The sequence below is a fragment of the Bombus impatiens genome, unplaced genomic scaffold, assembly GCF_000188095.3.
Source record: "Bombus impatiens unplaced genomic scaffold, BIMP_2.2 scf_0027, whole genome shotgun sequence".
Classification (NCBI taxonomy): Eukaryota; Metazoa; Arthropoda; class Insecta; order Hymenoptera; family Apidae; genus Bombus; species Bombus impatiens.
In genome coordinates this window covers 230664-247719 of record NT_176446.1, presented here as the reverse complement: position 1 = coordinate 247719, position 17056 = coordinate 230664, and the positions used below count along the sequence as shown (strand labels likewise).

General features: G+C 38.7%; 2 protein-coding genes across 7 annotated transcripts in view; both read left to right on the top strand.

The window, feature by feature from the left end:
* LOC100744994 (tubulin polyglutamylase TTLL4-like) overlaps positions 1–17056 on the top strand; it is a 244962-nt gene that overhangs the window by 62824 nt on the left and 165082 nt on the right. For 4 of the 6 annotated variants that reach the window (XM_012386632.3, XM_012386643.3, XM_012386636.3 and 1 more), the window contains one exon: positions 8168–8235. The exons of the other annotated variants lie outside the window; for them this stretch is intronic. The gene's annotated coding sequence lies outside the window, so the exon portion shown is untranslated. The remainder of the gene's footprint in view (positions 1–8167; positions 8236–17056) is intronic. 6 annotated transcript variants of the gene reach the window in all.
* LOC105680816 (micronuclear linker histone polyprotein-like) lies at positions 14992–16148 on the top strand. Its single transcript, XM_012386004.1, has 2 exons — positions 14992–15031; positions 15097–16148. Exons 1-2 carry the CDS (start codon positions 14992–14994, stop codon positions 16146–16148), a joined length of 1092 nt encoding a protein of 363 aa, XP_012241427.1.

The following is a 17056-nucleotide window of genomic DNA, read 5'->3' as shown; positions in this document are numbered from 1 at the left end:
GAGGCTCGATGAGAAAACAATTACAATCGTAGTCCTGAATAAGTCCTCTTTCATTCTGTGTAATTTCAAGGTGCTTCGTAGTTCGTGTGGTCATCGTCGACCGCACGAAACCAAGTCATTTGTTTTCATTATTTGGTCGTACATGATTTTTCGAACGACTAAGATTCGTATATCGCGGTACAATTTTCATCTGACCGTGTTTTACGATTTGTATAATTTCAAGGTGACTTGTTGGTGTAAATTGTCTGTTTGCATGTTATTTATTATTATTATTATTAGCTCCAGTATCTGGACGTATAAAATTGTTCGTACGACCGAGATTTATATTTATAAATCGAGACGAAATTGTTATCTGAACATGATTTTTCATTTCGTGTAATTTCAAACTGTTTTATTCTTCGTTTAAGCTTCTCATTTGCATGAAACGCAGTTATTCAATTTCAGTATTGCGTCGTACATAATTTTTTGAACGACTCAGAAGAAGCGTACTTTCTAGATATATGTTGATTGTATTTTATTAGTACAACTGTGGCCAAAGTGTATCGTATTCTGTATAATTTCAAGGTGTTTCGCTCTTCGTTTCAATCCGTGATTTGCATAAAGCGAAGTTTTCAGTGTTATCTTCGGCATTTGGTCGTATACAATTCCCTGAACGATAAAGATACGTAAAGGTACATTTCACGTGTGTTATGTTCCTATAAAAGTGTTTTACGATTGATCAAATATAATATATCAAGATATTAATACCAAGATACCCAGATATAATCAATAAGACTAATAGTCTTCTGTCATCCGAATTATCATCGCGTGAATACGTAATCCAATTTAATAAGCATTTCGTTGTGTTTTTAGTAGCAACAGAAAATATTAGCGATGTCTAACAGTCACGTGCAGAGTCTACAAATTTTTATCTCGTACCTGCAAAAACATTTCGACACTAGAAAAATTACTTGGGTCGTTTTGATTCGTCAACGAATTGGAAAAAATTATTATTTTCTGTAAAAAGAAGTATAATTATTTACAATTTTCTGTATTTCCTTTAAAATGATACATCGTTTCCCAGATATCACAAAAACACATTTAAAATAGAAAGATCAGGAGGAAGGAAACTCACTCTGGTTCCTTCCCTCTCAATTTCAAACAGAGTTTTTAATCAGACTACCTCGATAACGTAATACCAGATAATTTAAGACCATCCTAATATATGGAAATATTTTACAAGTAGACTGTATAAGACGCATAAATACCGAACAAACTGTGGAATTACGCTCTACTAATTCCCAACTAACGTTCTAATCGCGCGTCGGATATACGTTCCACGTTACGTTAAACCGATAATCGAATGTCACACTTAATCCTGAAAAATTGTTCGCTTCGCCAAGCCTTATCTCACCAAGATCTTTTATAGCTTTTTCAATCGAACCGACGTCTGTTAATGGCCGTAACACATTTTCTCGAATTTTCAAATTCTGCCTGGCGTTTAAATGAAAAAAGATCGAGGAAACGGCTAATTTCCCGCGGTCTGTTGCGCGCGAGATGAGAAAACCGGTCGATGATACCTTCACAGATATACGCGACACTCGCCAGAATGTTTCGTTAGGAAGAATTTGAAATGCCGCACGTCAACCAGCATCCGTCTGTCCGAGTCGTGTTTCGCGGTCCTTGAAAAATCCAGCCTTCGTCCTCGTTATTCCTTCGGATGGGCCTTATAACCGGTTCCTAATACGGTCGTCGAATCCTAATCAATTCGAGGCCGCCCCTTTCACTCTGATTTAGAATCGCCAATTTAATTGCTCATACACGTACCTATGTGTACGTACACTCAGCCCCAAGAGTCTAAATGCAGCCCTTAAGTATAAAATATTATGGCAGGAACGCGTAGTTTTAAGAATTTCGCAGGTGAGATGTCTTTTCTTTTATTATTTAATTTCCACTTTGTAATTTGTCCAGCTGGACATTTGATAAATTTTTCTAACTTAATTGCTAAATAACATGTGGATGGCTACCCCAAGCGGGATACCATCTTCAGGTTTGACTTTTTATTTCTTCAGTTTTTTTGGTTTTTGTTTATAATTTAATTTGTACTTTACAATTTGTCCAGTTGCACAATTGGTAAATTTTTCTAATTTAATTGCTAAATAACATGTGGATGGCTACCCCCAGCGGGATATCATCTTCAGGTTTGACTATTTTATTTCTTTAGTTTTTTTGTTTTATTATTTAATTTGTACTTTGCAATTTGTGTAGCTGGACATTTGGTAAGTTTTTCTAATTTAATTGCTAAATAACACGTGGATGGTTATCCCCAGCGGGGTACCATCTTCAAGTTTGACTATTTTAATTCTTTAGGAAGGTCAGTGGAGTGTTTTCAATGGTGAGATGTAAATTGCGTTATAATTTATTCACTTGGAATTTTATTAGGAAGAAAGAAATAAAAAGAATATAAAATACTGTGTTAGAAAAATTACATACGCCTATTATGTCTACACAAACATAATAGCTGGCATAAGCGTCAATAATACGTTGCTGTCTTCTTGGTATTTGGAGTTTTTATCGTTTCTTCTAAATTTTAGAAATAAAAATCGTTTGATTGAAATTTGCATGCAAATTTCTGCTGCAATTTTGCTCCAAGACTTTTCTAAGTTAAACGTTTCAGTTTGATAATAATTGAATCGACACGTAAGTACAAGTAATTGCGCGAGCAAGTGAATTGTCAGTTTCTTTGATAAGTCGGATATACGTAATATAGACTTTCCTGGCTGACTGTAGATCCGTGCAAACGTGCCACGGAAAAGCATGCTCGAACTGGTTTCCGATAAACTGAATTTTAACGATTAATGGCAATGCGAGTTGACTCAGCCAGCAGTTTTCTTTCTCATCTTTGATTTAAATATTCGATGATTTATTAAAGCGCGATGAATTATTTAAGAGGTTTGTCTTTAATATTGAACGTTGGAAGGTCAACGATGACAGGTTTTATTAATAGTTTCTGGGAAGTTCGCATTATTCGTTCATAGCTTGCTACATAAAAATGATATTTTTAACTATGATGTACTTTATGGATATTATAAAGAACCATATATATAAAACTTGTATGACATTTTCGTTAGGTTTCAGAAAATGAAAGATAAGAAGAACTTTTCCACTGGATATGTTGCAACTTTTATGTTCCTCGGTCAATGATCTTTACCTTTTAAGTCACGTTTAAAGCTGCGTTAAAAAACAGCCGTGAAATGATAGTTTCAGGTAGACAGAACTCGAAGGATCTCCTCATCTACGATTTTTGTTCGTCTAAATTTCTATCGAGATTATCCAACTATTTCGTGGCTTGGCGCATTATTTACAACGATCTTACGCTGACAAGCTCGTTACAAAAATTGTATTCGCTACTAAAGCAGAACCACCGCCTTCACCCGAAGCGACAGAGCAATCAAAGAAACGCAACCTGAGAGAACGAAACGCAAACTAATCTATTCCTGCGTTTCGCCTTAAGCCATTATCTCGACACGCGGCGTCGATGCATGCAGAACCCAGTGATTTCAAGCTTATTATTTCAAATGTCCGCGAAAACGTCCGCGAACAGATACAATCGGTATTCAACGAATGGCGTTTTAATCAAGATCGTGTCACTTCTCTCGCCTAATGCCACCAGCAATGTCAAAAAACGTTGGTCGGACCAAACGTTTTATCTGATCGGTATAGCGTTCTATCTACCATGGATATTTGCATAATCTAATATCTCATGGCCTGGCTAAACCCTAGAACGGAACTATATTCGTCTGGAGCTGTCGTTTCCTTCTTCAAAAAGATCATCCTTCACGCCTCGATCCGCGCAACCAGATATCGCAGAGGATTCGTACGAAAAAAATAACCAACCATTAAGATTTAGTTTTCTTTTTTCCGTAGGAAGAAGAATCTTTGACTTGTATGACAGAAGCGTAACATTAGAACGAGCAGAATTAAGCAAATTTGTGAGCAAATGAGACAAGTTGTATTCGTAGAGTTGTGGAAATGCATAAACATCAGCGGTTTATATATCTGGCACGGTGTGATAATTGGCGAAACCACATCTTTTTGCGTTACGTCGAGTGTAACTCAGTTTTTATCTCAGCAGCTCCTTTGTCCAGTCCCACTCGACATTCTTTCATATCCAAATCAACAGATGTCCTAGAAAAGATCAATATCCTAGAAAAGCAGGATTGCATGCTGGAAATTGTTTCGGGGTACATCATACACTTGAAAATTACAAAATACGGCAATAATGTGAATAAAACTGGCAATTTGAGTGAATTTCTATCTTCCTTTATTTATTTAAATTGTCTTATTTCTTGGTTAAAGTAAATTTCAAATGAAACACTTAGAAGCGTTGGGAGCTGCTGGTAACGAAATTGAAGTAAAATTCCCAGTGCAAAGGGTTAATATCGATATAATTCGTTACACAGTATCTGTACCACTGGAAGTTTCATTTATCGCGTTGAATATGAAATACTTTCCTCTTTTGCCATTACAACTCACAAAGAATATAATTCAGAGGTACAGAAATTCGTATAAAATATCCGAAGTAAAATACTCGCGACAATATTTAATATTTCGCATGCGTAACAAGTTTCCATTCCATTTCGTTTAGCTGTATTCAGAAAAAAATACGAATTTGCATAAACATCCAGCGTCTAACCTGTCACCCATGCTGCGCTCGATCGAAAACGTAATTACAAATCCAGAACCGTTCTTCGATCCCTTACGTCCGCTAACCCCATAAAACTGGGAATTTGCATAAACACCCGCAGTCCTAGTTATGACGGTAGCTCGGTGAGTTACATCACCGGTGAGCGCAACCGGTCGAATCAGAGTTTCAACCTCATCTCGATATCCGTCTTGGGGCGGAGGTAGGCCGATATCGCGCCTTTTCACGGGTTTTTCATTAGCATATAAATAATGGCCAAGCAAAGGGCAGATGAGTGGTGTTCTCGCGGTCTTTCGTGTAGCCTGGCCTCGTCGTGTAAAGGGAGAGACGAGAGGGAAGCGAAGACGAAGAAGACGACTCGAAGAAGAAGCTCGGAGAAGTGGCTGGACTGAAACAGTAGTAGTGACCCCCGGGGCTGTGCAGCTCCAAACAAGAAGTCCCCTTTCTGACGTCACCGGCAGGTGCATCCAGAAGGCCATCCTTCTCTGCCCTTGGCTCAGCCTCTCCTTCTCACCTTCGTCTCGTTCTCTCTCGTTCCGCCCCTCGACTCAACCGGCCGTTGTCCTTCTCGCGCTCCACCGTGTAATCGTACTGATTTCATGATCGAGATACCAGGTTTCCCTCCACGGATTTGGTTACCTGCTTACATGACGCTCCCTGTTTACGTGTTTGTTTTACGGTGTAAAGAACGGACACTGGGCTCCCCTTGGCCGCTCGACACGCGGCTTCGGATTAAAATAGTAGTCCCTGTACCGGTCTACCATTAGATCTGATTTTCCTTTTCGTTGAATTTGTATTTTTGGTTGCACCGGTTTATTTAGTGCACGAATGTGCATGACTCGTTGTTTCTCCAGATAAAACGAGTTCTTGTTCTTTGGTTTTGTAATTTGATTTCTTCTAGTTTCGTTAATGCTCGAATACGTATGTGTTTTCCAAATGAATACATTGTTTTTCTGGTTTTTGACAGTGTCGTTTATTACGAACGGTCGCTAGCGATTATTATTTATACTTGTTGCTATATTTATCGGAATAATCATTACGGTGCATTGCAGGTTCTGATAACAAGAGTACGATGAGAGAAGTAAGGGGAACGATGAATGACGAGGCCAGGTCAAATTGATCATGGTCGTTGTAATCCCTCGAACTCATCGCATCTGTCTGTTGTGATAAATTTGATTGGAAAATTGTTAAGTACGCGCTTACTCGAATTTCTCCGCTCCATTCCAATCTAAATGATTAAAAATCTACGTTTTTTCTTATTAAGTAAAGTTCGACGAAGAAGATCGAGCAATTGAAACGTAAAAGGAAGGAAATGAAATCATTTCAACGAAAATGTCTTATATTCAATATTTGTATTTAAACGCGTGAGTTTTTAATATTCGTGTTATAATTTTCAAAGCGCAACATCCCTCTTAGGCAAAAGGTGCGTTACCAGTCGAATCATTTCGATGATCGACTAAGTAATAATCTCGAGGGTAAGGTCAGGTGGAATCTTAATGAGTTCATTAAATTTCGATGACTTTGTACTTCTGTACTTTTACCGCGTGGTAAAAATCAAATTTGTTTTTTCTCTTTCTTTTTTTTCTTCAGAGCTGGAGCAGTAAGGCTCGAATCATGAAAGTCGTAATGAACGAACTACTTTTGATTATTATATACTACGAACAATGCAGCGCTTAACGATACGCTTATTTGTAAAAATGCGTAACTACTCGTATTATTAGTAGACGTAATATCATTCTATTATATTAAAAAAGAAACTCGTATATTTTTCAATCGCGATTATTATGGCGCAAAAATTGAATTACAAGTCGGCGAATATTAATTTCTTCGCGTATATCCCAGAACGCTATAATTTATGGTTTGTGTAAATTAAGTTTAGCTAAATATTTATCTCTCCCTTCCATATCCGTCGGTCTTCTTTCGAAGCAAATAACGTTCAACTTTTTACAACATACGCTTGAAAGCTCTGGCTTTCGGAGATTAAATAAAATGTTAACTTTCGGGAATTCCTTGCTAGACGTTTTATTGTTATTTATTCAAAAGATGAAGCTTCCGCCGCGTTCGGACCAAACGACTTAAATTCTTCACACGTTCCACTTCCCGTACATAATTTACCTTAGATATGATTCACTAAAGAATCGAAGTATGAAACGCCACATTTGTATCCACAGAATTTTATCGGGAAACAAACTCTGTTATCGAATTCCACGCGAATAATATTTACTCGCAGTTGCAGCGCCAAAATGACTGATTCGTTGGAAGCAAGCAGAGACGTATAGTTTTTGCGTGGTCGATTTCAGAAATATCTTGCGCTCGCGTTCGATCCAGTGAATAAGAAAGCGATCCAATTAACCTGACATAATAATTTTACTCGTCCACGTAATAATTATACTCGTGTAAAACTGATTTCGTATAATCGGTTACGTGCAAGAATAAATTGAGAATCGGAGATAAAAATTTTGTCGTCCAAGCTCTCCTCCCGGTGAAACTCGCATATGCAAATTTCCAAATGTTAAATCCTCAGAAACGTCCACGCTCTAACGTAATCTTGCGATTCTTCTTCGTCTCCGTCTAGTTTCCAGCTATCGAATCTTTGTTACTTCGATCGTGCCGCAAATTCCTGAACGCGACGTGCAATTTTTCAGAAAATACTTGATGTATTTTCGTGACCAAATATACGACAGCTCGGCAAATGGATAAACTGGAATGGAAAAAGAGAAGAAGAAGAAGAAGAAGAAGAAGAAGAAGAGAAGGGAAACGCAGCACCACAAGTGGTACACGTCGTATCGATCAAAAAATTCGTCGTAATATTGTATCAGGAAGGGGAGCACGAAAAAACCAATGAAAGAAAACCGGAGACCGAAAGGGTAGGCAAAAAATGGTCCCCCGTTTTGCTCCGGGCGAAAAATAACCCGTAATACGGACTACCGTATTTCTTTTTTGTTTCTCGCTTCTACGACGCTGGTAATCGTTTTCGGCAGGTAGGCTACGGCCTTCTCAAGATAGAGATCTTCGTAATTGGAATTTTATCTCTCTCCCCTTGACTTGGCCGCTGTAACGGGGTGAATTTATAGTAGCTCGACCATATTACGCTTTTTTCCTGCTTATTAAATATTTTTTTAAGGGTGCCGCTCTTTTGGTAGAAGTCTCGGCCATTAAGGCGGTTCCTTGCGCAATCCGACTGCGATTAGACGGATGGAGACTTCAACGCCTCGATTCTGTCCGCCGTTGATCTTTCCGATCGCAAAACCGTGTCTTGATCACACGCTCGAATCAGAGTTTCGATTTTTACGACTTTTATTTTATGTTACGTTATTTTATGTTATGTTTTATGTTTTTAAGAAACTCTTGGTTCTTCCGGTTATTACTGTTATTATTAACAATTTTTTTTTATTACTATTATTTTACTTAAGCGATATTATTAACGATATTAATTTTTACTTTACGAATGGTCTAGTTTTATGACAGATTGTTTCTTCAAAGTTTGTTATAGATTGGATAGTGGCAGGCGGTGAGAACGTTCGACTTTCCTCGAGCACGTGCATCATCGGGTGAGTGACATAATCTTCTTTCAAACGTTTACACCTTTTAGAATCTACGAGCCGGACGAGTTTCGTACAATTTAACGAACTTAATTTGCGAACGATACGAAGTTGATCACATTATCGTAATAGCACGAAAGAAATGATTGTTCGTGTTTCTCACGACCATTCAAACTTCTAATTATTCGATCTGCCTGACTCCATCGTAGATATAATCGTACAATGCTACTCGTCGTCGGAGAACGACACAAAGATAAAACAAAAATTGGCGACCACGCTGAAACTCGATAGGAAAACTGCGAACAAACGTTCTTCATCGATAAAGATCGAACGGTTCCTCTAGTCATCCGCAGTTTTTCTTCGTGTCACTTTTCATATCCAAATCCTTCCTCTTCCACCGAACTGTGGCTGTCCAACGTAGAATTCTTTGTCCCCTGGACCTGTCCAGAGAATTTCCCGTGGCACAATAACAAGAACCGGCCATAGTGCTTTCCCAAACGGACCCTTTCTATCCCTTTGAAACTCTGGCAGCGGCACAGAGAAACAGGGGGATGTAATATTATTCAAAATCACGAAAATCTCCGATGGAATTTCGTTATTTTCCGAGCTATTCAGCCTCGTAGATGCATATCTTACACGCCATTGAATGGGCCACCGTACGGGGTAAGCGCGGCGTTTTGTTCGTGTTTCCCTTTCGAACCAGCTTCCTCCCCCGCGTACGGTTTCGTGGACCAAGACTCCAGGTAAAAAGGGTCAAAGCTGACACAAAGGGCACACGTGCATAGCTAGGTGTACATGTGGGCCCCTCTATTGGGCGCAATCGTGAAGGGGGAAATCGTGTTTCGATCGGGGTACGACGAATCGACTGGTTGAAAGAAGATTTCTTAGCTCGCCGACAAACGGTTTCACTGGTCGAAGCAAGAAGAACGCTCGTAGCAGCGTCTTTCTCTGTCACGAGATTACCTGCGTATCGTAGTTGGCTGTATGGCAAGTGGTGGAAAACTGCAAAGAAAAACTACCAAGAGTCGTGGATTTCAGTCTGGTTCAAGGGTTGCGCTTTCTTCTTGGATTTCTTCCTCTTTTCTGTCATCCAGAAAGACGCGATAAAGCCACGTAACCACGTGGTTCGTTGGCGCGAAGAAAATACGCTTTTCGCAGCTGCTGCCGACATGTGCAGCCTTTCCTCCTTCGTTTTGTGAAAAAGACCAGGTGCGATTACGCGACTGTTTGACTAAACGTGTCATACGGCTGCGATTGGAATATTTCATCAGCCTGATTGGAATATTCTTTCTTTCTTTATTTATTCCTCTTTTCGACTTGTCTATCCGATGCACTTGTCGCGTTGTTCTTGTGCCTAGAACGGTGATTCTTTTGTAGCGTCGTAACCCTTTCACAGGTGAACCCTTTCCCTTTGTGTCGCTGGCTGCTTTCCGCTAACCCTTTCGATCTCGGTTCAGGTAAAAGGGTTAAAGATTTGGGTTAGCAGATCGGTTCGAGCAGGTTAATCTTGTTAACGGTACGGGCAACGTAATATTGGGTTTGGTTGTGAAATATGCTTTTATCATTTTTTTCTATCACGTCGAGAATATAAAAGAGGTGATTTATTTGACGTCTCTCGAGTTTTATCGCTTTTGTACCATCATCTTCGTGACTATGACATAAGAATTATTGCTTATAGTCGTATTGACCTTTGAAGTTTGTAGATTTTTTATTTCGAAGATTTTTTTAATTATGCCTAATTTTAATATTATACCTAATTAGAAAAACATCTCTTCTGATTTTGTAACGTGACTATATCGACACCGATCAAAAATCTTTTCGCTTCTTTACCTGTTCTTTGATTCGTATCTGTTCGATTTCTAAAAGTAATCCCAGCCTCTAGTCGTCTCTGTATTCGATTAGACCGTCGATATCACGATGTGCTTTAATAAATTTGATTCGAAAAATTCGCACGGAGGAAAAAACTTGCGAGGACACGAACGAGCCTTCGAAGAAGTCGTAGGATCACGCTGCTGCGTTCCGGCGCACGTGCATCGAAAAAACGGGGCCGTCGTTGCAGGTTCGAACCTGCACCAGGAAGAATACACTCGCTTTAAGTTGTTTCCTTTGAATGTCTCGACTTTACGCAATTCAGCGCGAAAACTACCTTCCCCAAGCAACAAAATAGCCAGACGTGTTCCAACTTGCTCCCGTTTGTACAAGAGATCTCTCTTTTCTTGAAAAGACCACCTCTGCTTCCTTTGGAGCGTGTCTCTTCCTTTTTTGCTAGGATAATAGATATTGTACGGAAGACCATTATACAAATCACATAGAAAAACTTTCCATCTGATCCGGGGAAAACTGATATCGCGGAGCTATAAATACGAAGAATCGAAAGAGTTATGGAACTTTTTAACGGGTTCTATTTAAGACATGGGCATTTTTTAGAAAATGTTCTCACGATCTTATAAGAATGTCCAGGTGGACAAATTGTAAAGTACAAATTAAATAATAATAATAAAAAAAAAAATTGTATAAGTTCCGATGAGAACGGATAAAGAAACATTCTGGGGAACGAAAGTTTTAATTCGAATAGATTTTGCAAAATATGAAGATACAAGTTTTTCTATGAACAGGTATTTCGATATTAAAAAAGTTCTCGATTATCGTAAGAAATATCGAATACGTTACTGAATAAAGAAAATTATTTATGTTATAATTTTCGTAGCTTTTATTAATATCGTTAAATAAAGCTACTATCCAGTAATTTGGTACTTTTATTTATAATTATATGTACATTTTATTATATACATTTACTATATGTGTATGTTATGTGAGTATATTTTATTTGTTATCTAAATTTTTTTATAAGATAAAAGCGTTCCATGAGAACATTTTCCACAAAAGTTCTTAACGTAACGTTGTTTTTTATAAAAATTCCACCAGAACGAATGGATTTGTTAAATAGATAAGATCGAACAAAATTGTTTTATGAACGACAGATGATCGTTTACCTGGTTGCTTGGTAAATTTCTTGACGTAACGTTGGTCTTTTAAAGATTAATCGATGGAAATCTGATAAAATACGACGCACGTAATTAATTTGAATCTCTTTAAAATTAACGAGATATATCAAATTTGTCGATAAAATTTCCAGTGGAACGCGTAAATACGTACGAAGAACGAAAGATTGCACGTAGGGAACTCGTTAAGAGGGGGCTCGTTAATTAGAACGTAAAATATATGCGTGGTAATAGGTCGATCGTAATTGCACGATGATTCCTTCTCTTTTCCGGTCATAAAAAAACCATTCGAATCGTATTGGTCGCGTATCTCACCCTAAATTGCACACCTGGCAAAGGGTTAATGCGAATTGGCAAGTGGGTTAGTGGGTGAACCATCCGAGAACTTAAATATTCGTTTTTATATTCCGGAACGGAGCAAGTTCGAACACGTTTCTCTGCCAGCAGGGGCAGTTAAAAAGTGAATTGTACGCCGATTGCAGGTTCGAACCTGCACGAAGAAAAGCAGGTCGACGGGGCTTTTTTCCTTTACACAATCTTCCGCATTCACACGCATTTATGCAGCGCGGAACAGAAACACGTTAGAACTTGCACGCGGCTATCTGCGTCTCAGCTCTTATCGAGTTCGCCTATAGGAAATAGAACGTTAGATAAGATTCCATGTACGTACTATTTTTGATTTTATCGATTATCAACGGTGACAAGTAAAATTGTTTTTTTTTATTTAATTTGTACATTACAATTTGTCCAGCTGGACGTTTGGTAAATTTTTCTAACTTTATTGCTAAATAACACGTGGATGGCCATCCATCGAGTAAAAGTGTTTCCTCCTTTTCGAATTTTCCTACGTTCCATGCCACTGGGTGTTACTTGTAAAATAATAGGAGACGGCAAATAATTATGTAAAATGGAAATTCATATCTCCGAATTTCAATTATTTAATTATTAATACTCCAGTTGTGTTTAACGTATGTTTCTACGTTCCTCGATAAAAGGAACAAGGAAGGAAAAAAAAAAATTGCGTCACTTCACGAATCTAAGGTATATCGTCTCTTAAGAAGCTGCATGACAATTCAGTCACGTTTCCCTAACCGATTGAGAAAAGGCGATTTTTCGCGGTGGATTACGTCAAGCCGATACGTCTGAAGATAGCGTCACCAATCGATCTGCTTTCTTCCAATGTAACTTGCAGTTTGTAACGTTCGAAACGGCACGATTTAGGTCGGAATAAAATACAGCGTGTTGAAATTCTTCCAAGACTGGACATAGATCACCCGTCTATGTAGTCGGCTGTCATCCCAAGATATTCTACGACTGGAGGAAAGGATCCTGCCGGATGCAAGGGTCCTGCCGCACCGATTCAACGCAAAGTGTGACGTAGGTGTGGGAATTTCATGGAAAAGAAAAGGTTTCGAAGGGAGCGAATTCTAACTCGCTCGCTCGATGCAGAGGCACGTACCAAATGAATGGCGAATTTTCAATGCAACGTGTGAGACGGCCAAGAGTCTTACGATTGATGATGTCTGTCAGGTTCTGACTACCTTTCAAGAACGATAGTCGGTTTATCTGTGACGGTTACGTCGTTTAATAAACGATGATATCTATAAAGTGTCGATATATAAGGTTTTATGAGATACAAATTTATATGCAACAGAATAACTCGAAGTATTAACGTACACCACTCTATTCTCTTATATTGGATTGCCAACTAAATGATTATCACCAAATGACAAAATCCGCAGTTACTCTCAATTATCTCAAACAGGAATGTATTTCTTTTATTGCACGTTCGTTCATTCAACACATACGCGATGCCTCGTGGCGTTTTCCTTTTAATTCCTCGCTTAAATAGCAAAATATAGCGACACATATAGCAAAAGAGTCAACAAACACCGGATCAGATCCGCAGGCTGAAGAGACACTACCCGCTAGACCTAAACGCTAGATTCAATTAGTTATCTAAATTAAGTAATATTTACTTATTTATAATACTTACTTATAAGTTATACTTATCTGTAATAAGTATTAACTAATTACAAATAATTAGCCATGTCACTGCGCCACGCCAGAAAAAATTACTGAAAATTCTCAATGCGAGAATTGATTGTAAATTTTAATGAATAAATAAGATAAAAAATAAAAATTCCTCGCTCGTGAAATTCATATGTACACACATGTATTTTCTAACACACACAATTGATGCTATTGGATATTATTTCATGATTTCGGTATTCCAAGGTTGATAGCCAACCTTCTTTAGGGTTAGTACGTATTATGCTTGTTCATTGTCTGTTTTCCACATTTGTTCCTTTCACGACGCACTTATGAAGCGATCAAACCTCTCCCTTAACAGCATAACGACCGCATAATCGAATCACCAAACAGAATCGTATAAACGGCAAATACAAACTCCATCTTAATATCAACAACTCTAACAATCGCTATTCTATCCAAATTTCATTGGCCGCATCAAAAATGTTCGAGATACGATAAACTCGGAAGTCAACATAAACTCGGTGGTGAAAACGAGCCTAAGAATCCTAATACCAAACACCGGTCTGCACACGGGATCGAGAGTTTGGGCAAACGCGTCCAACGAGTTCCCCCGAAATCTTTCCCCGACGTCCTCGAAACGTTCACGATGGATCGTTAGATGACGAAACATGGAGCAGAAAGGCTGACAGAGAGAAAGACTGGGTCGTGCAAGCGGAGATCCGTTTCCATTTATCAGCTTCCCCATTATGCTCCTAAATAAACAGTCTCGCGAGTCTTGCACCTATGTAAACACACGGGCGGAACTGCCGACGGATCCAGCGATCCGAGATTCATTGGTGAACCCCGTGAAGAAAAAAAAAAAAGAGGTTGAAGGGGAGGATTGTGAAAGGGACGAATAGGAAACGGAGAAAAGTGATTGTGAAGGAGGGTGGGTGTTGCATTGAAGGTCGCAGAACCGTGAATCTGCCTCCAGGGCACGGATCCATTCTTAAAGGATTATCGTTATAAATTATACATTTCCCGTGTTGGACGCCCGGTGCATCCTGGCCGCCATTTTGCTGGATGACCGGTAGCGGCTTAGAGATTTCTATCGTTGGATTAACGTGAACCGTGTCATCGCGGTATCCTGTCTATTCGATTTCGTCTCCGGTGGAAAGAAAGGCGACTCGCGATCGACCCTTTTCGTCGGTCCATACGTTTTTTTTTTTCTTTTTTTCTTTCAGAGTGGCTATTCCATTTTTCGACCTCTCGTGGCCGGTCGCGAGGGTAGAACGCGCGTTTCCAGGGTGAAATACGATCCGCTGGCCGGCTGTTACGAATTTTTTTTTCTCGCCGGATTTTAGGGTCGCGTTTTTAGGGGAGGTTTCCAAGTCTCCTTTTTTTGCGGGTCTCGACGCGAGTGGTTGATCTCGACGAACAGAATTTTGTTAATTATATTAGGTTGTCCGAAAGGTTTCTTTCCTTTCGTAAGGCGATAACAGATGAACAACAATTTCTGTTTTATTTTATTTTATTGAATTAGGTGTGATCCATTTCTATTATTACGTTCGTGCATAGTTCAATAAACTGATGTAAAACAAAAAACATTGTGCGTCTATTATTTCTTTATAAAACGAAATAATACGTACCTCGCTGTGAACGCGGATTTGTTCCTTTCTCGTCTTGATTTCTTATCTTGCCTTTATTTGTGCATTTGAATCTAGAAAATTTGCATGTTCGATGCATCGATGATGTTTTATATTCCTCAAAGTGTATGATATAGAATAATATGGTTGATGTCAAACGTGTTATTTCAAATGATGATATAAGTCGGTACTTGATATAGTCAAATAGTTAAATAGTTAGTATCGAGTATTTGGTAAGCATTACCTAGTATCCGTATATCGAGTGGCATTGAGCGAACGACGATTAGTAGCATTGAGCAAAGGACAATCAGTAGCATCGAGCAAAGGACGATTAGTAATATCGAGCAAAGGACGATTAGTAATATCGAGCAAAGGACGATTAGTAGTATCGAGCAAAGGGCAATTAGTAATATTGAGCAAAGGACGATTAGTAACATCGAACAAAGGACGATCAGTAGCATCGAGCAAAAGACGATTAGTAGCATCGAGCGAACGACGATTAGTAGCATCGAGCAAAGGGCGATTAGTAGTGTTGAGCAAAGGACGATTAGTAACATCGAGCAAAGGACAATCAGTAGCATCGAGCAAAGGACGATTAGTAATATCGAGCAAAGGACGATTAGTAACATCGAGCGAAGGACGATCAGTAGCATCGAGCAAAGGACGATTAGTAATATCGAGCAAAGGACGATTAGTAGCATCGAGTGAAGGACGATTAGTAGCATCGAGTGAAGGACGATTAGTAATATCGAGCAAAGGACGATTAGTAACATCGAACAAAGGACGATCAGTAGCATCGAGCAAAAGACGATTAGTAGCATCGAGCGAACGACGATTAGTAGCATCGAGCAAAGGGCGATTAGTAGTGTTGAGCAAAGGACGATTAGTAACATCGAGCAAAGGACGATCAGTAGCATCGAGCGAAGGACGATTAGTAATATCGAGCAAAGGACGATTAGTAACATCGAACAAAGGACGATCAGTAGCACCGAGCAAAGGACGATCAGTAGCATCGAGCAAAGGACGATTAGTAATATCGAGCAAAGGACGATTAGTAGCATCGAGTGAAGGACGATTGGTAATATCAAGCAAAGGACGATTAGTAGTATCGAGCAAAGGACGATCAGTAATATCGAGCAAAGGACGATTAGTAACATCGAGCGAAGGACGATCAGTAGCATCGAGCAAAGGACGATTAACTCTGTATTCGGTACGTAGAATAATTTTAAATACATTTGACTATATCAAGTACCGATTTATTTCATCATCTGAAATAACACGTTTAAACCCACCACAATAACACAGTGGTCAGTATATATTATCAAGGAATTCATACGAAAGTTCATTTTCTAAGATGTAAATAAGATATACTGTCTGGTAGAATTTTCTTCAATTTTATCTCTGTGCGCTGCGCTGATATCGTATGTTCTATTTGATTTAGAATTTGTTATCAAAATGGAAATAATGGAAACATATATCTATATATATACATTGTAGCTTTCAGATACGATCAATTATCTTAAATGCAAGTTGGTTTTAAACCATAAACGTACAACTTAAGATTTACTCAGGCGTATAAATAGACATCTAATCCGTGATAACAGCGCTTTTTCTACCTTTTATCGTAACGCGGTTCTCTTGCCACTCGCTCGAATCAGTCAAAGAAGAAATATACAAGTTCAGAAACAGATATAAGAGTTAACAACCACCAAAACCCATTAGTTACCCAACTACTTGACACGACTGATCAGATCTGCAGACCAAAAAGGACAATACTCTTTAGATCGAAGCATTAGATTCAACTAGAATCAAACATACTATAAACTATTATAATCCACGTTACAGTATCACGCCAAAAGAATTTACCTGTAATTCTCAACGAGAATCGATTGTAAATAGTCTACAAAGACTATTAGAATAAAATAAAAAAAAAAACTTGCTCAAATTTCTAGTCTGCCTACCAATAGATTCAACAAAGATATGTACAATTCTATCTAACAAAAATCACAATATGGAAATATAGGAAATTAGAAAATCGATACTAAGCTGCAAACTTTCTTGACCAGTAGCATACAAAATCCACTTATCAATTCCAAAGAGCGTCTGTTCCTCGTATCGCGTGCATCGCAGCAAATTCTCACCGTGTCTCCAAACCGAATCGATTCTACCGCGTCATTTATCGCGTATAATATAAACCATGGAAGAAGT

What these genes read in the sequence shown, in the direction of transcription:
- LOC105680816 (XM_012386004.1), top strand. Translation starts at nt 14,992, where the DNA reads ATGGTTGATGTCAAACGTGTTATTTCAAATGATGATATAA. An exon ending in TATTTCAAATGATGATATAA is followed by an intron (nt 15,032 to 15,096) that starts GTCGGTACTTGA and finishes AGCATTACCTAG; the next exon opens with TATCCGTATATCGAGTGGCA.